This window comes from Saccopteryx bilineata, chromosome 7 (assembly GCF_036850765.1).
Source record: "Saccopteryx bilineata isolate mSacBil1 chromosome 7, mSacBil1_pri_phased_curated, whole genome shotgun sequence".
NCBI classification, from domain to species: Eukaryota; Metazoa; Chordata; class Mammalia; order Chiroptera; family Emballonuridae; genus Saccopteryx; species Saccopteryx bilineata.
The window spans coordinates 70,340,714-70,367,584 of record NC_089496.1 but is presented as its reverse complement, the minus strand read 5'-3'; the positions used below and the strand labels follow the sequence as shown (position 1 = coordinate 70,367,584).

The window sequence follows — 26,871 nt, the reverse complement described above, 5'->3', positions numbered from 1 at the left end:
ATAGCAGCTTGGCTTTGGAGCATGGCAGGCATCAGCTTAAGAGATCCTAAGAAGTCTAAGTGGTTCTTAGACATGGCTGCATTTTAGAGCACGTGGGGTTTGTAAAGAACCCCATGCGGTGGCCTGACCTGTGGTGGCGCAGTGGATAAAGTGTTGACCTGGAATGCTGAGGTCGCCGGTTCGAAACCCTGGGCTTGCCTGGTCAAGGCACATATGGGAGTTGATGCTTCCTGCTCCTCCCCTCTTCTCTCTCTCTCTCTCTCTCTCTCTCTCTCCTTCTCTCTCTCTCTTTCTCCAATAAAAAAAAATGAATAAATAAAATCTAAAAAGAAAGAACCCCATGCGGCACCAAGGATCTCGGTGGGGGTGGGGGTGAGAGGGAACCAGCACTGGGGCTGCTAAAACTCCCCCACTGACTGGGTCATACAATCAAGCACTCCCCACCTTTGTGCATCAAAAACCCTGGGATGAGGCTTTAAAATGCAGACTCTGCTTTCCCGGGCCTGGGGAAGGAGCGAAGACTGACTCTACTTTCCCTGGGGCCCCAGCAGCTCTGGGGGGGCGCTGAGAAAGGATGCACAGCACAGTGGTCACACCGTTCCTTACTGTTCCTTACTGGAGAGCAGGGCGAACTCAGTGGAACCGGTTTTTAATTACAGGTATTTATTGTCTAAGACAAACATAAAGCTGTCAGAGGTACTAAAAGATGCCCGCGCTCTGGTAGCACACGCTAAACAGCCATCCTGAAGATGACTGATGAGGCGCGAGGCTTTCTGGTTAGGTCAGCGGCACATGCTGGTAAAGGCCACCACTGACTGGGCAGCCGCGCCAGCATGGGAGCGGGGCTTCCTGGAGGAGGGCCGACAGCAGCCCCTCGCCAGCGGCCCTGGACCTGGGCAGCAGCGCGTCCTGGCACACGCACGCTGGCTCCCAGGGCTCTTTTCCTGCCTGGCACCCTGTGCTCTTCTCCTTGCAGCTGCCATTGTGTAAGTTTCTGTGACAGCATAGCTACCGCTGGATACAGGGAAGGAAGCAAACGCTGCCGCCCGCTCTGTCCGCTGCCCACATGGCTGAGTGGGCGACTTCTCGAGGAGCCCGTGGTTTGAAGGGGGGTGTGCGTGACAGGAGGGCCTTTATCCTGTCACACAGACAGCACGCACTCTGAGTAGTGCACCAGAGCTCTCTGGAGGCCGGGCGCGGGTCCTCTTGTCTGCTGGATTATCTACACTTCTAGTTTGGGGTCACCAGAGAACCAGGAGAGCCCCTCCTCCGTCTGGGTAATATTTACAGAGGAAATGTAATCACAGAGGACGTGGAGTGAGGAGATGCAGGCTCGGGCATCCCCACTGGTTCCCTCCTGCTACCCTCTGTCCAGTGTCTGCTTGACCTTCTACCGGCACAGCTGAGCCTTGCTGGCCGGAAGTGTGATGACCCTCCCATGAGCCAGTCTGCTTTTTCAGTTGCTTATATTTTTATCCTCAAAGCAGATGGAGAGGTTGACTGTCACGAGACGTAGCACAACTGGCTTCTTTTTTTGTGTTTTGTTTTGCTTTTCAGATAAAGTCTTAAGGGTAAGTATCTCGTTAAGTCAAACTCTCAAACTCCCAGACTTAATAGAACCATAATCCTGTGATGACAATTTCCCAGAGCACTAGGGGACTCCACTCTTGTCTATGGATGTAAGTGATGGGCCTGTGCCCAGACAGAACAGGAGAAGGCTCTGATCAGGCCCAACTGCAGCCCCGGGACTATCAGGCCAGTCTGAGTAAGAGCACTGCCATGAGGTGACCGCAGAGTGAAAGGAACAGTCTGCTGAGGGGCTGAGGGAGCAGCAGGAAAAACCACTTACCTGAGAGAGATTTTGGAATGGTTAGAAGACTTTCATGTACCAAGGGGTCATCGGCGGCATTAACCAGCATGAGAGGCACATAAATCTGAAACAAGAAAATAAAAAGAATTAGACGATCACTTCCCTTTCTGGACCCCACTGAGTCAAGGCTCAAATTTACTAGCAGACATGTCTCTGAAGCAAAGGGGAGGGGTTTACTGCTCAGGGCGCCGAGCAGCTGGATTGAGAACACCTTGATTGCCTGGTGGTGACAGGACTGCTGGCTGCTGCTGTGACTCCAGCCCTGGCAGGCGTGTGCTGATGGGCACACTCAGACATTCCTGGACAGCCATGCCAGGGAGCGTAAGCCTGCCTGGGCTCAGCTGGGGTCTCTGGCCATGGTGCTGGATGGCTCTATGGTTCTGTAATGGTGCAAATGAGAACCAAACACCTAGGTGCTGATGCTAAACTAGGATAGGTGGCCAACACGACAGATGGCGGCACTGCAATCCACAAGCACCTGCATTAGCTGGGGAATGGTGGCCAAACCAACAGGTGGACACTGACAGGGATACATGGGAAGTCCTGTGCTTGAGTAAAATTAGCCATTGTATAAAGACATAATGAGAAACACTGATTGGTGGTGGTTCAGGCAGAAATCATATGGGGATTATGCTGGCCACAAACTTAATCTAACATGCATAAAATTTATTATAGCTGTTAGAAACTGCTTTACTATAAACCAGTCTCCTTGTCAACTGACATGTTCCTCTTCCTTTTTTTTTTACAGAGACAGAGTTAGAGAGAGGGATAGACAGGGGAAGATAGACAGGAAGGGAGAGATGAGAAGCATCAATCATTAGTTTTTCGTTGCGCGTTGCGACACCTTAGTTGTTAATTGATTGCTTTCTCATATGTGCCTTGACCACGGGCCTTCAGCAGACCGAGTAACCCCTTGCTCGAGCCAGCAAGCTTGGGCTCAAGCTGGTGAGCTTTTTGCTCAAACCAGATAAGCTCTTGCTCACGCTGGCGACCTCGAAGTCTCGAACCTGGGTTTTCTGCATCCCAGTCTGATGCTCTATCCACTGCGCCACCGCCCGGTCAGGCTCCTCTTCTTTGATACAGAGACACACCTATTTTATTGTGATCACAAGATCATGGCCAGACTTTTGAATTCAGTCCTAGGTACCACACAAACAAAATGCACAATGGCCCAAAAAAGGGTCCAGGGCTGTAAGATGCTACACGGATTGCCTATGAGGGACCATGGCAGGACAGGCAGGATGATACTGTCAAGGAAAGACTAAAGAAAAAACTGGGTGTTTTAAGGGCTTTTACACAGATACGGACACAGACTGGGCCTGCACTGCACTAGGGGCAGCTCTGGGATTAGTACACAGAGGGCAGAGGGACAGGGTTTCATTCAATAAGAAACCCAAGCTGACAACTGGAGTGGTCTGAGCCAGACTCTGGCTGAGCTCCCAATAGGGAAGTTTGTGAGGGGCCCTTGTGATCCAGGATGTGAGGCTGGACAGAGTGACAGTGATGTGAGGAGGGGCTCCCACCCACCGGGGCCGCCACTCACCCTGTGCAGGTACCGCATGCAGCTCTCTTCCTCATAATACTCCTTCAGGGAGTTGTAGCCATGAAACTTCCTGGGACACACACAAAGAAAAGGATAAAACAATACTTGTCATAAGAACGGAATGCTCAGTGGATTTATTCCTGCTGCAGCTCCTGTACTAACTGGGCACATCAGCAGAAGAATATATATAGAGGCACCAGAGTTAGGGTTGAGAGCACCAGCTTTGCCATCTGGGTTTAAATCCTGACTGCCACTTACCAGCTGTGTGACTGTAGGCAAAGGGTTTAACCTCTCTGAACTTCTCCTCTGTTAAATGAAGATCAGTACTGTCCTTAATGGCACTGTGAGACTTATGATATTAAAAAGTGTACTCGCGCCTGACCAGGTGGTGGCGCAGTGGATAGAGCGTCGGACTGGGATGCAGAAGGACCCAGGTTCGAGACCCCGAGGTCGCCAGCTTGAGCGCGGGCTCATCTGGCTTGAGCAAAGAGCTCACCAGCTTGGACGCAAGGTCGCTGGCTCCAGCAGGGGGTTACTCGGTCTGCTGAAGGCCCGCGGTCAAGGCACATGTGAGAAAGCAATCAATGAACAACTAAGAAGTCACAATGCGCAACGAGAAACTGATGATTGATGCTTCTCATCTCTCTCCGTTCCTGTCTGTCTGTCCCTGTCTATCTCTGCCTCTGTTAAAAAAAAAAAAAAAAAAAAAGTGTACTCGCATGGTTACTGACCCAGAGTAATTACTCAATAGTGTTATCTATAGGAATCACTGCCAGATGCTCCATCTTTCGAAGCAGTATAAAGCCAGCTGTCACCAGACACTAAGAAACTGAAATTCACCTGACCAGGTGGTGGCGCAGTGGATAGAGCGTCGGACTGGGATGCGGAGGACCCAGGTTTGAGACCCCGAGGTCACCAGCTTGAGCGCAGGCTCATCTGGTTTGAGCAAAAAGCTCACCAGCTTGGACCCAAGGTCGCTGGCTCCAGCAAGGGGTTACTCGGTCTGCTGAAGGCCCGCGGTCAAGGCACATGTGAGAAAGCAATCAATGAACAACTAAGAAGTCGCAATGCGCAACGAAAAACTAATGATTGATGCTTCTCATCTCTCTCCATTCCTGTCTGTCTGTCCCTGTCTATCTCTGCCTCTGTGAAAAAAAAAAAAGAAACTGAAATTCAAAGGTATTTACTAGAACTTTCTTTACAACAGACTCTATCTTGGCAGAGTAACCCCGACCACTGCCACTGTGAACATCAAGTAATAGAAATAAAGGATTCAAAGCCACCGATTCTGTGCAGCCTGGAGCAGCAGTCAGAGAGAATGACACGGAACAAACCCTCAGCGCGGCTCTGCCCCATGTGTGGAGCGACCTGGGGCTGTGACACCAGCAGGCCACTCGATCCCAGGCCAGAGGTTCTCTGAAACCTCCTTTCTTTCTGACACAGATCAGGGATCTGGATTTTCTATGCTGACTGGGTTCTGCAAGATACCCCTCCTCCCCCAAAGCCGTGGGTCCCTTCCAGCACGAGGACGCGGACACATCTCTGTCTGGGAAGGACCCAGAAACCTTGGGCTGGACTATCAGAACTCCTCTGACAGGGAGATCATCTAGCCAGCAATCTCCTAGTTTTTCAACAGGCATCTTTCTAGTTACTTGGTGTTAAGAAGGTGACTAAGATCCTATAGGAAGATGAGTACAGACCCCATATGCTCAGGTCAGTATCTGCCAATCTACTGAATGAACATTAGCTTGCTTTAGACCAGGTTTAAGGTATCAAATGATCATTAGTTAAAAAGGGTGATTTTTTAGCCCTGGCCGGTTGGCTTGGCGGTAGAGCGTCGGCCTGGCGTGCGGGGGACCCGGGTTTGATTCCCAGCCAGGGCACATAGGAGAAGCGCCCATTTGCTTCTCCACCCCCCCCTCCTTCCTCTCTATCTCTCTCTTCCCCTCCCGCAGCCAAGGCTCCATTGGAGCAAAGATGGCCCGGGCTCTGGGGATGGCTCCTTGGCCTCTGCCCCAGGTGCTAGAGTGGCTCTGGTCGCGGCAGAGCATCGCCCCCTGGTGGGCAGAGCATCGCCCCTGGTGGGCGTGCCAGGTGGATCCCGGTCGGGCGCATGCGGGAGTCTGTCTGACTGTCTCTCCCCGTTTCCAGCTTCAGAAAAATACAAAAAAAAAAAAAAAAAAAGGGTGATTTTTAAAAAGAGAATGATGACATCAGAGATCAACTTGACCTTTGCCAGCTAAGGCTAAGTTCAGTCAGAAACGACTGGCACCAGGAAGAAAGATATTGTCAGGGACTGGAGGGGCCAGGCTCGGAAAAGGTGATGAAATGAGGGAAGAGGTTCTGTCCATTTTTCTTGCAACACATGGCTCTCTTGGTCTATTATTTTTTACTTTTGAGAGAGACACAGATAGGCCTAAGAACTACTTTTTTTTTCCCATTACTCCATGGCAAATGTAGGTTATGTGGCACCTGAGCCCTGCCCAGCATGGAGCACAGAGGCCGTGAGGACTGTGGACACCCCTGGGCCCTGTTCATGCTCAGTCCTGCCATGCAGGGATACAGAAAGAGGGGAAGATCTTCTTCCTTTTTTTTTTTTTTTGTTTGTTTTTGCATTTTTCCAAAGCTAGAAACGGGGAGGCAGTCAGACAGACTCCCGCATGTGCCCGACCGGGATCCACCCGGCACGCCCACCAGGGGGCAATGCTCTGCCCATCTGGGGCGTTGCTCTGTTGCAACCAGAGCCATTCTAGCTCCTGAGGCAGAGGCCACAGAGCCATCCTCAGCGCTCGGGCCATCTTTGCTCCAATGGAGCCTCGCTGCGGGAGGGGAAGAGAGAGACAGAGAGGAAGGAGGGGGGAGGGGTGGAGAAGCAGATGGGTGCCTCTCCTGTGTGCCCTGGCCGGGAATCGAACCTGGGACTCCTGCACGCCAGGCCGACGCTCTACCACTGAGCCAACCCGCCAGGGCTTCTTCCTATTTTCTAAGAGAAACTAGAATTTTCATTTTCTGTGAAATCTTCTGGTGTTTTGGGGTTTTTTAGTGAGAGAGAGAGAGAGAAACAGACAGGCAGGAAGGGAGAGAGATGAGAAGCATTAACTCGTAGTTGCAGCACTCTAGTTGTTCACTGATTGGTCTGTCATATGTGCCTTGACTGGGTGGCTCAAGCTGAGCCAGTGATCCCTTGCTCAAGCCAGTGACCTTGCGCTTCAAGCCAGCAACCATGGGGTCATGTCTACGATCCCACGCTCAAGCCAGCAACCCTGTGCTTAAACTGGTGAGCCCATGCTCAAGATTTCTGTTGTTTTTAAACACTGAACATTTACCCAGAGTAAAAAAAAAAACAACCCATTAACACTAAAGGAGGCAGAGGAAAACCACTGGCTTATGGCCTCCTGCCTGGCCCCCTGTTCCCGAGTGAAGACACACCTCATCACATTGTCATCAATCTGCATCAGGGACGTGGCTGTGTAGAGGCGGCTCAAGTCCGAGTCCTCCAGGCTCTGGGGTTTCTTTACATGGTCTCCAAAAAGAGCTTGTCTGGAATGAGACACAAAAACAAACAGAATAAAATGGCAGATGAAACAAACAAATCAAGTTGTACTCTTGAAATATCTTGCCATTTTATTTGTCAGTGATATCTCAGTACAGCTGGGAAAAAAATTTTTTTTTAAATTTACTGATTTTGGAGAGAGGAAGGGAGAGAGAGAGAAAAACACTAATTTGTGCCACTTATTTATGCATCCACTTATTTATGCATCATTGGTTGATTCTTGTGTGTGCCCTGACCGGGGATCAAACCCGCAACCTTGGCATATGGGAAAGACACTCATTTTATTTTAAAAAAATAAAAATAAAATAAAATGATACTCTTCCCTCACTTTTTACTCCCAAACTCTGCTTAAAAAAAAATGACTAAGAGACAATCATTCAATCAGATTGCCTTTCCTACAATAACATTGAAAGTCCCCTAATGGCCCTGGCCGGTTGGCTCAGCGGTAGAGCGTCGGCCTAGCGTGCGGAGGACCCGGGTTCGATTCCGGCCAGGGCACACAGGAGAAGTGCCCATTTGCTTCTCCACCCCTCCGCCGCGCTTTCCTCTCTGTCTCTCTCCTCCCCTCCCGCAGCCGAGGCTCCATTGGAGCAAAGATGGCCCGGGTGCTGGGGATGGCTCTGTGGCCTCTGCCTCAGGCGCTAGAGTGGCTCTGGTCGCAACATGGCGACGCCCAGGATGGGCAGAGCATCGCCCCCTGGTGGGCAGAGCGTCGCCCCTGGTGGGCTTGCCGGGTGGATCCCGGTCGGGCGCATGCGGGAGTCTGTCTGTCTCTCCGTTTCCAGCTTCAGAAAAATGAAAAAAAAAAAAAAAAAGAAAGTCCCCTAATAATGGATTTTTGTGAGCCCATTATGTGCCAGGCTCTGGGGGTCAAAACAAGCCCAAGCCCTCCAGAGCTCTATAGTTTAGTTCCAGACACAGGACTCACAAAACAGAAAAGCCACTCGGGGCTGGGGGAGCTGGCTTCACGGAGGAAGGGAACCAAGATAGGTTTGGACAAGAAGAGATGGTAGGAGGGGCATTCTCCCAAGAACACAGTGGTGTAGCAGATGCCAGAGGGTGCGAGCTGGAGGGGCCGAGAGGAGTGGGGGCGGGAGAGACAATATCGATGAAAATCATAATGATGAATCATCGCCAATATTTATCGAGAGTGATGTGCCAGGCCCTGCTATAAGCGCTGGTCAGAGCAGGACAGAGGCAGGAGGAGCACAGTGATCTAAGGACACCATGCTCTGCACCAGGAGTGGACTGCTGTCACACTGCTGCTCGGTCAGAATCCCATGATCCCCAAACACAAAGCACCATAAGGAGAAATAGCCAGCCACCCTCAGGACTGCCTGAATTTGGGAGAGAATGATGTAGACGCAGTCTTTCTTTTTGGATTTACTGGGAATGATGAAAGCAAAAGCGATCTGGTGAACCTGGGAGCTCAGGACAAGCTTGTTTCTAACCGAGTCACAAAGCAGTCCGCAGAGCCTCTGCACCTCCCCTGCCCTTCATTTCTCCTGCAGAAACATGGCTCCCGGGAGAGTGAAGTGACATACCTGTGCGAGAGGATGATCTTCTTCATGTTGTCAGCCATGAGGAAGTTGTAAAAGCGCCGGCACTGGTCCCACTGCATGAAGGTCTCCTGGGCCCTGAAAGAACCACAGCAGAGTGACGGGGCCGCGTCCTGCAGGAGACGTGGTGAGGCAGCGGGCAGTGGTGGCTCTGCTACAAGAGCTTGCATGGAGAGCACTGGCTCCCTACGGTGGAGTGGGGGCTTTGATGGCACGCAAACTATCTGTACAGAAACCTTGGGAGACACCATCACTGACCATGAAATCCCAGCGAGAAAGCTTTCCAGGGACACAGGCTCTGAGGGTGACACTCCTGACACACTTCTCTATTGTAGCACCTTAGCCTCCTCTTAGTCACAGAACCTGCCAGTACTAAAGTCCGCTTCAGTTGTCACTGAACCCTTTCTGTTTGGCTTCCTACCCTGCAAACATGTTTTTCTGGCTTAATAATGGGAGTGTGTAGGGGGTGGGTGGGTGTGGAGAGGCACAATGCAGGGAAAGCCTAAACTTTAGTTGCTGTTTGGTGTGAGCCCCAATGCAGCTGCCATGTGGAACTGAGAGCAGGAACTTGAACTACGGCCCATCTGACCGAACTGGGTAGTTTAACAAACCGAGCAAGCCACTCCACCTCTCCAAGCCTCAGTTTCCTCATCTATCAAACCAGGGGGTCAATCTAGAGAACCCTTTTTCACACCCCGTTTGCTCTATGGCTGGGTATACAGTTCCATCGCAGGCCTGAGAGAGGCCGCCCTGGGGGACCTTGGTGGAGTTTGCATTGGTTCTGTTAATGGTGGATGGGATTCTGCAGACAGGGGATTCCGTAGGCCAGGATGGCTGGCCAACTAGTGGTGTTCAGAATGAGTCTGAATTCTGGCTTCAGCATTCCTAAGAGAGTTTTGAATGATGAATTAAACCGAGGGTTCGACTCAGTCTGACCACACACATTTCCAGGGCTGGGGGGCAGCTAGTTACACTGAGGGAGCACGCTTCGTCAGCTAGATACCACGTAGTTTCACGGTGTTAGTCGCTCCTACACAGGTTCAGCACATCATCAGCCTGAGCTTGTTTGGAGGCAGCAGCTAGATTTCGCTAACTACAGCAAGCGGGTGCTGGCTTCCGAGCCTCGAACTGGCTCTAGCTAGAGGGGAGGTGCTACTGGGATGAGAAGCCAGAGGGAGGGGATGGATGACTGAGAAGTGGTGCTATGGACTCACTAGGAAGGGTTTACCAGAGGCAAGAACTCCCATGTGGCCCCTGCAGAGGCAGGGGAGCCCCCCCTGCTCCATCCTGGCATCAGGGAAGCCTGGCTGCCATCATCCCAGCGCTGAGAAGGCTCACTGCCCTCAAGCCTTGGCAGGAAAAAAAAGGTTACACGGTTTAAAGTGAGGCACTGCCCTTCAGTGAGGAGGTCTCAGGCAAAGGTTGAGGGGCCTGGATCCCGGGCTGTACTAACACATGCAGGAAGATGGCATCTCCCTGACTTACCTACCCCCTGTCCCCATGTGTTGGGCCACCAGACCTTAGCCCTCGCCTTAGTTCTCTGTGCCCCCGAAGATAAAGGTGCCTCTTTCTCCCCTCACTGCAAGAAGCTGATGTGACAATAAGTAATTATGAATATGAAGGTCTTTGCAGTCTTCAAGAGGTGTGTTGTGGACCAGGTCTGCAAAATGTATAGCATCTCACATATTTTAGGTTCCTCGCTTCTTTTTAAAAATCATTAAAGTATAGTTGACATACAATATTTTTATTCATTTATTTATTTTTTTTGTGACAGAGACAGAGTCAGAGAGAGGGACAAATAGGGACAGACAGGAAGGGAGAGAGATGAGAAGCATCAATTCTTAGTTGCAGTTCCTTAGTTGTTCATTGATTGATTTCTCATATGTGCCTTGACTGGGGGGCTACAGCGGACCGAGTGACCCCTTGCTCGAGCCAGCGACCTTGGGCTCAAGCTGGTGAGCTTTGCTCAAACCCGATGAGCCCGCACTCAAGCTGGCGACCTTGGGGTCTCGAACTTGGGTCCTTCGCGTCCCAATCTGATGCTCTATCCACTGCGCCACTGCCTGGTCAGGCAGTCAACATACAATATTATATGAGTTTCAGGTGCATAACAGTTATTTAACATTTATGTATCTTACTAAGTGAATGCTGCAATAAGTCTAGAAACTTAGTAACCATCTGTCACCATACAATTATTATGATGCTACTGTGTTCCCTGTGCTGTACATTACATCCTCCTGACATTTATTTTGTAACTGGAGGTTTGTACCTCTTATTCCCCCCTCACCTTTTCTCTCGTTCTCCTACACTCCTCCTATCTGAGAACCATCAGTTTAGATTCTCAGCTTCTTTTTCTTCTTTTTGGAAACTTTTATTTTATTTTACTTTTAATTGAATTTATTGAGGTGACACTGGTTAACAAACAGTTTTTTTTTTAAATAATCCTGTTTTTATTTTATTTTTATTTTTTTTTACAGGGACAGAAAGAGAGTCAGAGAGAGGGATAGATAGGGACAGACAGACAGGAAGGGAGAGAGATGAGAAGCATCAATCATCAGTTTTTCCTTGTGACACCTTAGTTGTTCATTGATTGCTTTCTCATATGTGCCTTGACCATGGGCCTTCAGCAGACCGAGTAACCCCTTGTTCGAGCCAGTGACCTTGGGTCCAAGCTGGTGAGCTTTTTGCTCAAGCCAGATGAGCCTGCGCTCAAGCTGGCGACCTAGGGGTCTTGAACCTGGGTCCTCCGCATCCCAGTCCAATGGACTATCCACTGTGCCACTGCCTGGTCAAGTAACAAACAGGTTTCAGGTGCACAATTCTAGAAGACTGTTAGCTTCTTAAACCTTGGCCTTAGTTCTAACACCTTAGTTTGCCAAATGTGATCATATAATCTTGCCAACAGCAGATGGCGCTACTACAGCAAAATGAAATAGGCTGGTTGTCATTTAAGATATTGTTCATTGGAAAAATCATGAAAAGAAATGTTCTACATCCTCTACTTGTCAAATCCAGTGCTCTCTGAACACACAGTCAGTGTTCACAGTAATTCCTCAGTACTTGGTTCAGGAAGGGACTCTATACAGATTCCAACTTTATAGGTCATCAATGGCTTGCTAAAACTGGACCATGTGTCCTGACCAGTGGTGGTGCAATGGATAGAGCATTGACCTGTCACACTGAGGTCCCAGGTTAGAAACCCCCAGGTCACTGGCATGATCCTGGGGTCACTGGCTTGAGTGTGGGATCATTGACATGATCGCATGGTCGTCGGCTTGAGCAAGGGGTCACTGGCTTCACTGGAGTACCCTGCCCCCCATCAAGGCACCTACAAGAAACAATTGAACAACTAAGGAGCCGCAACTACAAGCTGATGCTTCTCATCTTTCTCCCTTCCCGTCTGTCTGTCTGTCTCTGTTTCTCTTTCACAAAAACAAAAAACAAGACAACTGGACGATGTGTTGGGTTAGAACCCACCAAGTTCTCAGGCCAGGCCCTGCTCCCTTGAGCCTGTGGCAGGCCCTCTGCTCACCTCTCTATTATTCCAGTGAGTAAGTTGGATAAGACTTTTGTTAACTCTGGTTACATGACCGCTATGAACTTAAAGTTGAATATTCCTAGTCAAGCCAAGACAAAGGAATAATTAAGTTACTGACTCACTTTCTAATTGGTCATAACCATTAGTAATACTAAAGACATTATAATGAAGAGTGAGTACAGGAAAAAATATGAATTTGAAGAGTTTGGAGAGAGGTGTCTGTGTATTGTGTTGTGCGGTGACTTGAGAGAGATCTGAGACACTGATCTCAAGGGGGACTCAGAGCAGAGTGCAGTCCCCTCCTAGGACTCATCCTTTGGAGTTCTGTGGGCAGAAGACTAAGGGGTAAGATAAACCTTTACCTAGTGGGTCATCTCCTTTGGGGTGACGTCTAGGATGCCTGAGAGATAAGTACTTGTAGGTGAGGGCACAGATTAGATGACTTCTGCAGATCCTTTCCAGATGCCATCTGAGACTCAACTCTTCCTGGGGAAGGGGAGTCTGGGACCAAAGGGCTTCATACTCTGGCTTGCCCATTCCCTGTGTTCTTTCATAAACCCACAGTTGTACAAAACCCCAGGAGTACAAACACATTAATTCTTTTCACAAAGAATCCACAAGGGAATAGCAGCTATAAGGGAGCTTTGGCTTATTCTACTACAGAGCTGATCCCAAAATTCAGCAGCATCCCAGGCTTAAGGGGTCTGATAGGACAACTCCTGTGTCTGATGTGGATGCAAATGACCCAGAAACTTCTGCTCAGTCTGCCACATTTCCCACGGGCTTCACAGAGCAGCGCCTGGCACACTGGGGCATCTAACAAACAAGTGATAACTGATGGAAGAAAGAAGTGAGGGCACGGGGCACGGGGTGGGGATCACTCACCTGAGAGCGCTGTACCCCTGGCACACGCTGACACAGCACAAGACCTTCTCTTGGTTTGCTTGAGTCTCTCCCAAGTATTTACACACGATGTTACCGCCCAGGCTGAAGCCCACGACAACCAGCTGGGTCAAGGGATACGTCTTCTTGATGTAGTTTACCATGGCCCCAAATTCCCAGGTGCAACCTGTGGGTAGAAACATAAGGACACACCATCACAGCAGTGCCACAAAGACCGGAGAAAATGCAAACTGGAAGGTTACCAAGCAGATACCAAGATATTAAAAGAAAAATGTGTGTGTGTGTGTGTGTGTGTGTCTGTATAGGAAGACACACAGACACACAGGCCTCTTTGGCTACCTTGAGAGACGTTCCCAAATGTCCCCGGTTGAAGAGGAAACATGGCACTAGAAGTGCCCTTGAAGGAAGGCACCAGGTGTGAAACACATGTGCACCGCTCCTTCAAAGGGGAGGGTGAGAAACCTGTCTGGATGCTCACGGAAATCAAAGGAGAGGGTCAGAGTGTGCACGAGCACACATGCTCGCCCTCAGATATAAACAACAGCAAGAGCAAAACCCTTTGGAATTAGCTTCTAGGCTACAAAACAGGACAGGATGCTGTACCCACATGTATAATGACTCACGGTGTTAAGAAAAGTACCAGGTGGATGTTATTTACAGGATCTTCTTGGGGGGGGGGAGACACACTCCAGTCCAGAGGGATGGCCAGGATGCTCTGCAGGATTAGGGCAAAGTGTTCTTGTTGACGCAAGGTCAGGGTACTGAGGGAGGCAGACTCATTCTGAAACACACAGGGGAGACTTACGAACAGAGAAGGTGTGTGGCCTCATTGGCCCAGGAGGAATGATCTCAATGGGTGCCCCTTGGGAACTGGGCAAGTCATGTTATGTCTCAGCAACTCTATTAAGAGAAGCAGGGTTGTGGCCATGCATGGGTGAAGGAATTCATCACATTCTTCCAAGGCCCAAGCCCAGACCCTGCAGGAAGCCAACCTAAAATAAAACCTAATGGGGAAAGCTCGGGGCTGTGGCAAGAAACAAACAAGACAGATCAGCATAGAAAGAGTTTGGATTTTGTGCCTGTTTTCTAATTTTTATTTATTTATTCATTTTAGAGAGGAGAGAGAGTTAGAATGAGAGAGAGAGAGAGAGAGAGAGAGAGAGAGAGAGAAAGGGGGGAGGAGCAGGAAGCATCAACTCCCATATATGCCTTGACCAGGCAAGCCCAGGGTTTTGAACCGGTGACCTCAGTGTTCCAGGTCAACGCTTTATCCACTGTGCCACCACAGGTCAGCCTGTGCCTGTTTTCAAAAGTAAAGATCTTTGGTCCAGCAATTACACTTTTGGGGGCTTTACACTGCAGATGTAGGTAAAAATGTACACACATGTGTGCAAAGATATATGTGCAAGAATGTCCACCGCAGCCCGGTTTGTAGCAGCGAACGATCAGAAACCTAAATTTCCGTCGACAGAGGACTAGTTAAGTTGCTGTGAAAAGGAGTGACACGGAGTCTGAGCTGCTGACGTGGAAGGACTCCAAGCCATCTTACTGAGGGACAAAACGAGGGGCAGCGAAGGGCCTGGCACCAGCTCAGGTGTGTACCTGGGTTTTATAGGGATTATATGTGCACACATATCTGACTGAATAATCGCTGGAAAACGAGCAAACATTGATTTTCTGGGGAGGAGACCTGGCGGACTAGGGTGGGAAGAAGACAGTTTTGCTCATTGTCTTTGGACTTTTGACCTATTTGAATGTTCTTACTACATATATACACTAAGTTTTTCAATGAAAAAAAAAAAATAACTCAGCCAGGTGGAAAGCCTAGCAAAGATAAAGAAAAAATTATTAAAAGAGGTTTAAGTCCCCCTAGATCAGTGTCACCTGTGCTAGAACAGCCCACAACCTCCATCGTGCTGGAGCAGTGAGTGGTTTGCACAGCATGAGATGGGACATTATTTGTCCACTTAAGAAACGGTACCAAGGGACTTATTTTATTTTGTTTTATTTATTTATTTATTTTGACAGAGACAGAGAGAAAGTCAGAGAGAGGGACAGATAGGGACAGTCAGACGGGAAGGGAGAGAGATGAGAAGCATCAGTTGTTTGTTGCAGCTCCTTAGTTGTTCTTTGATGCTTCTCATATGTGCCTTGACCGGGGGGTCTACAACAGAGTGAGTGATCCCTTGCTCAAGCCAGCGGCCTTTGGGCTCAAGCCAGTGACCCCGCAAGCTGGTGAGCCTGTGCTCAAGACAACTAAACCCTCAATCAAGCTGGCAACTTTGAGGTTTCGATCCTGGGTCCTCTGCATTCCAGTTGTATGCTCTATCCACTGTGCCACCGCCTGGTCAGGCACCAAGGGACTTATTTTAAATTGTTAGTATAATATTTAATTGTTCACCATTTCCTTGAGGTTCCTCCTAATTTTGTTCATCCCTTGGCAGCTATTTATTTATTTTTCTGAAGTGAGAAACAGAGAGGTAGAGAGACAGACTCTCGCTTGCACCCGACCGGGATCCACCTGGAAAGCCCACTAAGGGGCGATGCTCTGCCCATCTGGGCCGTTGCTCCGTTGCAACCGGAGTCATTCTAGCACCTGAGGCAGAGGCCATGGCACCATCCTCAGCACCTGGGCCAACTTTGCTCCAATGGAGCTTTGGCTGTGGGAGGAAAAGAGAGAGATAGAGAAAAAGGGGAGGGGTAAGGGTAGAGAAGCAGATAGGCGCTTCTCCTGTGTGTCCTGACCAGGAATCGAACCCAGGACTTCCACACAGTAGGCCAATGCTTTACCACTGAGCTAACCAGCCAGGGCCTAATTATTTTTATTTATTTATTTATTTTTATTTTTTATTTTTTCCATTTTTTCATTTTTCTGAAGCTGGAAACGGGGAGAGACAGTCAGACAGACTCCCGCATGCGCCCGACCGGGATCCACCCGGCACGCCCACCAGGGGCGACGCTCTGCCCACCAGGGGGCGATGCTCTGCCCATCCTGGGCGTCGCCATATTGCGACCAGAGCCACTCTAGCGCCTGAGGCAGAGGCCACAGAGCCATCCCCAGCGCCCGGGCCATTTTTGCTCCAATGGAGCCTTGGCTGCGGGAGGGGAAGAGAGAGACAGAGAGGAAAGCGCGGCGGAGGGGTGGAGAAGCAAATGGGCGCCTCTCCTTAATTATTTTTTTTCTTTATGCTTTCCCTAACATTGAACAAGCCTCTATTAGATTTTGAACTCCATGAAGTAAAGATGTTCTTGGTTCTGTTCACCACTGCGCCCCTGGGGCCAGGCACTTAGTGGGCACTCAGTGTTGCCTAAACGAATGGACCAGAGATGAATGCATATATTCCAGGCCCTGCACTAGGGACTTAAACACGGATGAGGAAGCAGAGCAAACGGGATGAATGACTCGCTCAGCTTCACATAGTGAGTGGGAGCACTGGACTTTGGACTCATGTCAAACCCCAATGCCTAAGTCATTTGCCTGTATTCCAAACTTATGAGTAAGTAATATTACCGCAGGCTCAATTATTTTTAAAAAATTATTTTATTAATTTCAGAGAGAGGAAGGGGGGAGAGAGAGAAATACTGATTTTGTTATTCCACTGATTCATGCTTTCCTGGCTGATTCATGTATATGCCCTGATTGGGGACTGAACCCACAAGCTTGGCATATTGGGGTGATCCTCTGACCAGCTGACCTACCCAGCTAGGGACAGGGGTTTATTTTTTAATAACAGTCTTACTTTCTCACCATCTGATTCCTTTTAGACACACCTCTCTTGACTCAGGTTTGAGACTAATTATTTGAGACCTAGAGCAGATGTTCAGATGTCACTGGGGCAGGTACAAATCTCGGATTTGCTACACTACTGAGGAGCAATTACAGCTAATTGTGTTGGCACTTTGGGAGCTTTGATGTAATTAAATCCAAACATGTCTGATCTGGATAAAAGGCCAGTCCTGCCTATTGCTGGACAAGCTGCTGGGTGTTCTGTGAAGAGCTGCCATCTCTCTCTGGCAAGGGACAGGTATGGGCATGGGGTCTGCTCAGCTCTAGGACCGCCCTCTGGTAGGTGCGGAGTCCTCCTGGGATCTTTACCCGATGTCAGTCACCAAACGCTCTCCGAGTCTGGGAGCCCCTCCCTGGGCTGTTTAACTAAGAGCTACAGCAATCTGTTTTCAATACTAGACAATTTAATGAGGTTCTATGTATTTAATCCTTATGGGATTAACACCAGTAATAAGATTTAGGTCTCTAATCTGGCTGCAGCTCTTTAAAGCCAAGATGAAATATGAGACACTAACCTGCCCTTCCAGAGATGAGGACTACAGGGCCACCTTGGAAAGGCAGCCTCCTGAGAAAAGGGAAGGCCTTTCTCCTCGAGCTCCCACCGAAACAAAGGCAAAGCTACGGGTGCCTGAAAGCCACTATTTCAAACCTCACTGACATGACTAAGTAGGCTCAAGAATAGGGACCTGGGGACTTCGTGTTCCTTGAGGCTAGAGACTTTGAGTCATCACTACATACTCCACCCCAGGCCTGGGCCGGGATTGAGGTGGGTGTGTCACCAGTGTAAACACAGTAAGAAGGAAGCCTGAATCACGTGGAACTGAGAGCACACCAAGACCTCAGAATGTGACTGCATTTGGAGAATGGGCCTTTGAAGAGGTGATTAGATTAAAACGGAGCTGTTAGGGTGGACCCTAATCCAGTATGACTGGTGTCTCTATAAGAAGAGGAGATTAGGACACACACATAGAGACACAGGCTGGGGCGCACAGTGAAGTCACCACTCTGTGACAACATGAGAAAGACAGCTGTCCGCAACCTAGGAGAGAAACCTCAAAAGAAACCAAACCTGCTGACACCTGAACTTGTATTTCTAGGCTCCGTAACTGTGAGAAAATAAATTTCTGTATATTAAGTGATCCAGATGGTGGCACTTTGTCATGGTAGACCTAGAAAACTGAAGCAGTTTACAGAGAGTTGTGTATTTTCGCATTACACATTGAAATAGTTGCGGACTAAAGGATTTGCTGTCTGGGACCTGCTCCAAAATGATCTTTGAAATAGGGATACAGGAAGGGGTTGGTTTTTAGATGAAACAAGAGTGGCCATAAGTTAAATGTTGGTCAAATAAGTTTGTAAATATGATATATATGTTTGCTCGCTAATAGTTTGCATTGGGTGTGGGGGACAGGCTGTAAGCAGGCAGGGTCCTTATAGCCTTCGGCTTAGTTTTAAGACTAAGCCTTTCCCACTCTTTTAATACTAAGATCTTTTCAATACTAAGCTTTTCCCCACACCTTTGACTGTTGCATGATGTGAGGTGGTGCACTCTCATGAGGAATCCCATTATGCCTCAGATAAGTGGCTTTGTATCAGAGATTTCCTTGTTTGTAGATTGGATTAAAAGTTTTGATTTTTACACTATAAAATGGGGCAGAGGAGCCCATACAGCAGAGCAGAGAAAGGCCACGTGGAGGAGAGGAGAAGCAGCCAAGATGGTGGAGTGCTGAAGGAAAAGCCAGTTTGTTCAGAGTTTGTGCAGAGAGAAGGAGATGGGGAACAGAGGTGAGTAAGGCTGGTGAGGCAGAAACCTTTGATTCTAGAAAACTCGGAAAATCAGTGGCTTTGGGAGCCCTGAATGGAAAGGGAAGTGTTTTCCCAATGTGTGTATTTCTTGCCCACCAGGTGCAAGCTAGGATTAAAGCTAATGGCCCACCAGTTCTTGGCTCCTTTGATTCATTACTGTCTGTCCGAATCAAATGCGAACCTGCACGGGCCAGGCGGCTGTGATGATGGCCGTGGCTACTGGCTTTACACTAAGTAATTGTTGAGGTTGAATGATGGGTATGTAGGGGTTTTCTGGGTTCATTTTAGTATTCTCTTTACTTTTGTATTTTCAAACATTTCTATAATAAAAAGTTTTACTTTTGTTTTTATTTATTGATTGAATTTAGAGGGAGAGGAAGGAAGGAAAGAAGGGAGGGACGGAAGAAGGGAAAGAGTAATATCAATCTGTTGCTTCACACTGGTTGACCCTTGCATGTACACTGACTGGGGATGGAACCAGCAACTTTGATGTATGGGGACGTGATGCTCTAACCAACTGAGCTGCCCAGCCAGGGCTATAATAAGAAATTAAAAAAACAAACAAACTCTGGAGAGGAAACAAGGAATACATAAGACCTGTACATACCTATGACCCTCAACCCTCAGGGTATCTTAAACTCCTGGGGGACACTAATCTACAGAGAGACTAGGAATTCTTTCTGAGAGAAGTAAAGGAAAACACTAAGCTATTGCACACAGAAAATAAATACTGTAAAAATAAACTTTTTAAAAGTTATTTTATTTATTTTTTTATTTATTCATTTTAGAGAGGGGGGGAGAGAGAGAGAGAGAGAGAGAGAGAAAGGGAGAGAGAGAGAAAGGGGGGAGGAGCAGAAAGCATCAACTCCCATATGTGCCTTGACCAGACAAGTGCAGGGTTTTGAACCGGCAACCTCAGTGTTCCCAGGTCGACGCTTTATCCACTGCGCCACCAGAGGTCAGGCTAAAAGTTACTTTAAACATTAAAATTCTTATTTAGAAATTGTTGAGGTAGCCCTGGCCAAATAGCTCAGTTGGTTAGAGCATCGTCCTGAAGAGCAGAGGTTGCTGGTTTGATCCCCGGTCAGGGCACATAAAAGAACAGAACAATGTTCCTGTCTCTCTCTCTCCCTTCCTTTCTCACTAAAATCAATCAATAAAAATATTTCTAAAAATTGGTAGGTGGTTGAGCCTTGACTTTTCCTCCCTGGGAAGAATGCCTCTCCCCACTGAAGTGAGGCGTAGTCCTGTAATGTGCTTTGGCCAACCAGTGGTATCATTTCCAGAAGAAGCTCTTTCTACTCTCTGTGAGGTGAGGGAGTCCCACTGGTGCTGCTCCATAGCCCCGCTCTGCGTGTGAGGACGGAGACACAGGAGCCCCAAGCCAACCCATTACAGATATGCAGCGCGAGTTAGAAATAAATCTTTGTTTTCAAACCACTGAGATTTGTGGGTTATTTCTACAGCATAATCTAGTCCATCTTGACTGATACATACTTGACAAAATCATTCTGAGGTTCAACTGAAAAAAAAAAAGGCAGGGAGACAAAAGCACACACTGAAGAAGCGAAGAGTCAGGGTTAGTGCTATCAGGTATTAGGGCCACATCACAAAGCCACTGTTAAAGGTTAACAATGACATTAGGTGTGGAAACAGAAGCTGACCTTCCCCGGTGCACTTCAGTTTCTGCCCCTATTTGGGATGAGGTGGTACAGGGCCTGTCAGTGCGCCCCATCTCCTACAGATAGGCATAAATTCTACACTGAGAGAAGGAAGGCAGAAGTCACAGTACACCGGCTATGAGGACAGAAACAGGGAGACTCCACTTGGCCATGACCCCGCTTACCATAGGTGAACATGCGTGGCGAGGTCAATTCAATGTTGGGCAGGGCGCCCAGGTGGTTGAGCACGGCGCACCGGTAGCCATTTTTCTGGGCATAGTCAACAAAGGTTCGGATGTACTGCTTCTCGCTGTGATTGGCAATTCCAGGGCAGATGACCATGGTGACATCATCTAGAGGGTGAAGAAAAGATTCCAATAAAACAGCGCCACACAGAAAATGGACATAATTATACTTCACTGGCTTAGAAAACGGTAGGAGGAAATTTAATATATAACTTTTCCCTTGATTCTCTGGGAAAGAGTATCTTTCCCTTCTAGCCAGAGCTGTCTACATCAGCGCCTCTCAAACTTTTATGGGGAAGGGCCAGTTTTTTTGTTTGTTTGTTTTTTACAGGGACAGAGAGAGAGAGAGATAGGGACAGACAGACAGGAACAGAGAGAGATGAGAAGCATCAATCATCAGTTTTTCGTTGCAACACCTTAGTTGTTCATTGATTGCTTTCTCATATGTGCCTTGACCGTGGGCCTTCAGCAGACCGAGTAATCCCTTGCTCGAGCCAGTGACCTTGGGCTCAAGCTGGCGAGCTCAGGGTCTCGAACCTGGGTCCTCTGCATCCCAGTCCGACGCTCTATCCACTGCGCCACCACCTGGTCAGGCTTTTTTTTTCTTCTTCTTTTTTAAGGTTAGTACAACAGGAGAAAGGGACAGTGTTGAATAAGATGCCACAGAACAGTGTCTCTGTTCCATTGAGTGACAGCTGCCACTGGCACAGGCCCAGGGCAAGGATGCAATCAAGGCTTTTCTTTCAGCACCAGCTACCAAGTCCTGGCCCCACTGTCTCGAGGAGGACCTGTGAAAGTGCTAGGTAATTTTAATTATTTAAAAAAATTTTTTTAATTTATTGTGTCAACACGGTTTCAAGTGCCCCACTCAATATAATTCCCTCTGTACCCTGCATTGTGCCCCCCATGCTCCATGAAAAGTCTCTTTCCACTCCCATTTTTCTTTGTCCCCCTCCCCCTTCTTTTTGTCTCATCCCCCCTTCTCTCTGGCTATTGCTACCCTGTTGTCTGTACATATGTGTGATGTATACATGTTTTTGTCTAATCCCTTCACCTTTTTTTGATCATAGACAGAAACTTTTTAAAAATACAATAAAAATTAATTATTAGAAAAATTAAAAAAATATAAATCTCAATTTTTAATTATTAGATTGAACAGATACCATAAAACTATGCTGCCAAATTGCTAAACAAATTTCTGAACAATACTCTTAATTTCTGTATGAAAATCCGTATGAATGAACAAATGACTGAATGGGAAAATAAAGCGTATTTGCACAGACCTCTCTGACCCAGTAATTTTGCATTCAGGTATTCATCCCACAGATACATTGTACATGCGAAACAGTACATGTACAATGTAGACTGTCAAAAGACAGAACACAATTGAAAAGCCCAGAAGCAGGGCTCTGGTTAAATAAATTATTGCACATCCCAGTGATGAAATATTATGTGGCTCTTTAAAAATAATGAGACATTTTTACATATACTAACATGGCTAGTTCTCCAATACATATTAAGTTATAAAAAGAAAAACAAGGTATAAAAATGGGTTGCAATACACCGGCACTTGCATGGATGAAAAAAGACATCTATGTTTACAAATGTATCCCCTAACAGTGGAATCGGAAACAAGAAACCAACAGTAGTTACTGGGGCAGGGGTGGTGGGGATTATGGGTGATTTATACTTTTACTATGCTTCCCTTCTGATTTTTCTGTCATAAACATGAATTGCCTACTTGAAAATATGGCTACTTTAAAAGAAAAGTGGTGGACCTGGCCGGTTGGCTCAGTGGTAGAGCATCGGCCTGGCATGTGGATGTCCTGGGTTTGATTCCCAGTTAGGACGGCTCCATGGCCTTCTCCTCAGGCGCTAAGAAGAGCTTGGTTGCTGAGCAATGAAGTAATGTCCCAAATGGGCAAAGTATTGCCCCCTAGTGGGCTTGCCAGGTGGATCCCTGTTGGGGTGCATGTCGAGTCTCTCTCTGCCTCCCCTTGTCTCACTGAATAAAAAAATAAAGAAAAAAAAGTGATATATATTAAATCTGATCATAAACTTTCCTTCCAAAAGTTGAGAGAAAAATAATTTTAAAACTCTTATGTGGATAGTGGGCACACAATGCAATACATAGATCATGGATCATAGAAATGTATATTTGAAACTTATATGATCCTATTAACCAATGTCATTTCAATAAATTTAATTTTTTTTCATCTTTAACTAAGTGAGAGGAGGGGAGACAAGAGAGACTGACTTCCACACGTGCTCAAACCAGGATCCACCTGGCAAACCCGTCTGGAGCCAATGCTCTGCCCATCTGGGGTCATGCTTGTAACTGAGGTTATTTTTAGGCCTGAGGCAGAGGCACCATGGAGCCATACTCAATGCCTGGGATCGATGTGCTCAAACCAATCAAGCTATGGCTGCAGGATGGCGAGGAAAGGGGGTAGAGAAAGAGAAGGAGGAGGGGGAGGGGTAGAGAGCAGATGGCCACTTTTCCTGTGTGCCCTGACAGGTAATCAAACCCGGGACATCCACATATTGGGCTGACTCTCTACTATAGAGCCAACCACCTAGGGCCTAAAATTTTAAAATACCAGAAAAAAAACCCCAAACACTAACACAATATGCATAAAGAGCTTTAAAATTTTTAGAAACATTGACCTAATAATTCCAGTTCTTAGAATCTTGCTTCACATTTTAGGGTTAAGGATGCTCATCAGAGAATGAAAGCAACAAAATTGTAAACAAGTGAAATACCCAACAACAGAAGAATGATTAAATTATGGTATGGTCATTTGTCAAATATTAACCAATCATTAAAATCATGTTTTTGAAGAACTTTTAGACTTTTAATAGGAAAATATTTACAATGTAATGTATAATAATTCAAATTTTAGAAAAACAATGTATAGAACAGGAAGAAATGGAAGAAAATGCTAACAATGGTGTATGCTGGGTGGTGGGATTATAGGTGATTCTTATTTTCTTTCAAAAAATGTTTCTGGGCCCTGATCAGTTGGCTCAGTGGTAGAGCGTCAGCCTGGTATACAGATGTTTGATTCCCGATCAGGACACAAGAGAAGCAACCATCTCTTTCTCTCCCCTTCCTTCTTTCTCCTCCTTCTCTTCCTCTTCTCCTCCCATAGTCAGTGGCTAGGACTGAGAATCAGCCCTGGGTACAGAGGATAATTTAGTTGATCTGAGCGTGTCAGCCTCAGGCGCTAAAAAAACCAGCATAGTTGATTTGAGCATCGGCCCTAGACAGGGGTTGCTCGATGGATCCTGGTCGGAGTGAATGTAGGAATCTGTCTCACTGTCTCCTCTCCTCTCACTTAAAAAAACATGTTTCTGTATTATCTAAAATGAGTATTCCTTTTGTAGATAAAAGCCTGAAAGAATCATGAAAGGAAAAAAGGGCTGTTCTTCCTAGAGCATTTCTTGGATATGAATCCTCCCTTCCATAGATCACCATCATCAACCCTTTCTGGGGACATGGGCGATGGAAAGACATAAGTGAGTAAGACAAAGAGTGGATGTTTTTCCCTGTTCAACTTTCCCCCTCCATCCTGGTGGGAAGAGCAGCCTGGTTAAATTAAATGTGCTTTCATGGCAGAAGAAGTATGCATATTAAAAACAAGAGAAAAAAAATGTAACAGGGTATGGCAGAGAAATAAATATTTGAAAGATAAGCTACGAGACTTATGTACACAACGTAAGCTCCTAACCTGTCATTTATTCATTCCTTCTGTAACTGTTTACTGGGAACCTGCCATTCTGGACTCTGGGGAGGCTTACATTCCAGCAGACAGATAATAAACAATGACACAAATACATTTCGAGAGTGGCAGGTACCCTCAAGAACTGAAGCAGAAAGACATGATGGATTTATTGGAAAGGAAACACTCATTAGGGGAGTGTTTACACACTTCCTCAGAGGCAGGGACCATGCCTCTGAGGAGGTGACATTGGAGCTGAGAGCTGAATGACAAGGAGGAGGCAGCCATGTGAAACTCTGGGGATGAGTGTTCCAAATAGAGTGAACCCACATCACTAGCTACTTGGCAGTTCTGTTACTCTAAGTCTAAGTAACTGAGAGGTATAATATGTTTACTGGAATCTATACATAAAAATGGACTGAGCTCCTATTAAAAAACAACAACAGCTAGGTGCATTTACATACTATTTAACTCAAAGGACACGTTCTCTTCCAGCTGGAACAGCACTTAAAAGGGGCTGCCATCTAACTCCACTTCCTCCAAGTCCTTACTGTGAAGCATTTTAGGAGTGTTTATTGTGTAGGCTGGACCGAACAATGGAAATGAGGTGTTTCTGAGAAACAGGTGTCCCGGACCCCTGCCTGATTCCTATGTGTCTTTCTGTCCATGGAAACCTAAGCAGAAGGAACCTGAGAGCCTTTGTTATCTGCTGTTACCCAAAGAACAAAACCAGCCTACACTGCCTCTCTAAGCTTTGGTTCCTCCATCAGTACTGTCAGGAAAATAAGACACCACCTGATGAGGATTAAATGAGATGACAGTGCCTATAGAGCACATAGAACAGTCTGGCTTCTGTTGCTGTCATCAAACCTGAGGCCTGGAGCCAGGGAGCTTGGGCTCCAAGTTCACCCTCATCCCCTTAACACCAGGCCTCCATCTTTCACAAGAGGATTAAAAGCTATTTAATAATGCTTTTAAGCTATCCATGGCGATTGGCCAGCACATGCTAAAGTTAATCCTTGCCAGTTGCTCCTATGTGATGCATCTCAGCCAACTTCCCAGCAGGCCCTGGATACAACAGAGGGTAAGATGGCAACAAGAGCGGGTACACCGTGCTCCCTCACTGGCTAGTGCTCCTTCTGAGCGGTGGCCCAATTCTACAACCTAAACTTGCTTACCTCCAACACAATGCTCAGCCAAGGGCTCAAAGAGGTCAAAGGTCGAAGTGGCTCCATCGGACATGGTGATGAACTTCCGGTGCCCATATGGGTGCGGCGACCTCACCCTTCCCATCTTCCCATACAACGCTGTTTGGATGTGTCCACTTTTCCCCCAGATTAACGGTGGAATGTATCTAAAAAAGGAAGAAATGAGAGGTCAATTTTCTCCACATTCCTTGAACAATGTTCTAAAAAGCCTTTCAGCAAAAGTCTTTAAAACTATTTAAGATTTTTGAAAAAAGAAAAAAAAAAAACTATTTAAGATTTTTCCTGACAAATTTTGTATCCTAAATATACATAAGTGTTTTTTTTAACTTAACATCCATGATTTACCCCCTTTCCCTATTTATTAATACACCCTACATCAGATTAGCTTTAGAAATCAACCAGGATATGCTTATATGGGCAGGATTTCAAATTTAGGGTGTAAAGTAATTCAACATAGATTATTTCCAAAACACAGAATACAAATAAAGCAAGTGATATGTTTTAAACACATGCTACCTGATAGGGTTAGTTAGCCTCATTATCAAATCAGCTAGTGTATATAAAATAGTAGCAGAGAGCCTGCATTCACTAAATGCTCACTTCTTCGTTCTTCCCTAACAAGAAAGTCCAGAGCTGCTGTGGTTACTCCATTCACCAAACTGTTTCATTACACTGGGAAGGGCTCTTCTAAGGGCCTGTACGTGCTCGGTGCGTGCATGTAAATGCCCCAGAGAATGTGCTGGAAGGGCAGAGCAATGTAAATATTTGTTGGATTATTGAAGGGGAAAAGCTGGTTAGCCTAAGCAAGGCATGTCACCACCCTAACAACTATCCTTCGTGAAAACACGGAATGACCGGTCCTTGGTAGAAAGAGCAAAAACCATACACTAATTACTGAGAAAACAAGATGCTCCAAGCTACAGTTAGGAAATGTTTATAGTTCACAAACATAGTTCAAGATGATCCCACTTACTGAAATTGCTATTGGTTTTTCTTCTGCAGCCCTGAGCTCAAGCCTGCTGGCTGGCCAGGGTTTGTGCTCTATATAAACTAGACTCATAAAATGGTAATGACATCAGTCCTCCATCTCTGTATTATATCACAGTGATGAGGTTTTATTAATAGTTTATCTTAACCTATTTGTCAATTCATGCCTATCATTTCTGTCCAACCAGATGATCCTATAAGCCTTCCTTAAATTAAACCAGGTTTACTTTTTTTTTGTAATTCATTAAATCCACACAAACTTAAGAGGTGTGAAGCAATCACCTTAAGCAAGTCAGTTCCCAGAGAAGCTTCCTCTTTGGGGATAGGGAAGGGAGAGAATAATATCTTAAGTCCTAAGGACAGGAAGCCACTCGCCAGCAGGATATCACAGGTGCAAATCTCACAGTAGAAGTCATGGCATTTAGAAAGTAGATGAAGGCACTTTTAAGAGGTGGGAGTTCGATCGGTAGCGGGAGCGAAGAGCGGACC

The 26,871-nt window shown here is 46.9% G+C and overlaps 1 protein-coding gene and 1 non-coding gene across 4 annotated transcripts in view; both read right to left on the bottom strand.

Annotated features, from left to right (window-relative positions):
* ABHD2 (abhydrolase domain containing 2, acylglycerol lipase) overlaps positions 1–26,871 on the bottom strand; it is an 85,634-nt gene that overhangs the window by 5,940 nt on the left and 52,823 nt on the right. For all 3 annotated transcript variants that reach the window (XM_066240424.1, XM_066240426.1, XM_066240425.1), the window contains exons 4-10: positions 25,366–25,541; positions 20,406–20,573; positions 12,949–13,132; positions 8,511–8,603; positions 6,843–6,953; positions 3,414–3,483; positions 1,850–1,934 (exon numbers count right to left, since the gene is read on the bottom strand). In XM_066240424.1, coding sequence (XP_066096521.1) covers positions 1,850–1,934; positions 3,414–3,483; positions 6,843–6,953; positions 8,511–8,603; positions 12,949–13,132; positions 20,406–20,573; positions 25,366–25,541 — 887 coding nt within the window. The remainder of the gene's footprint in view (positions 1–1,849; positions 1,935–3,413; positions 3,484–6,842; positions 6,954–8,510; positions 8,604–12,948; positions 13,133–20,405; positions 20,574–25,365; positions 25,542–26,871) is intronic.
* LOC136311407 (small nucleolar RNA SNORA30/SNORA37 family) lies at positions 21,140–21,268 on the bottom strand. The gene has a single exon (XR_010726793.1). It is a non-coding gene; the product is annotated as a small nucleolar RNA SNORA30/SNORA37 family (small nucleolar RNA).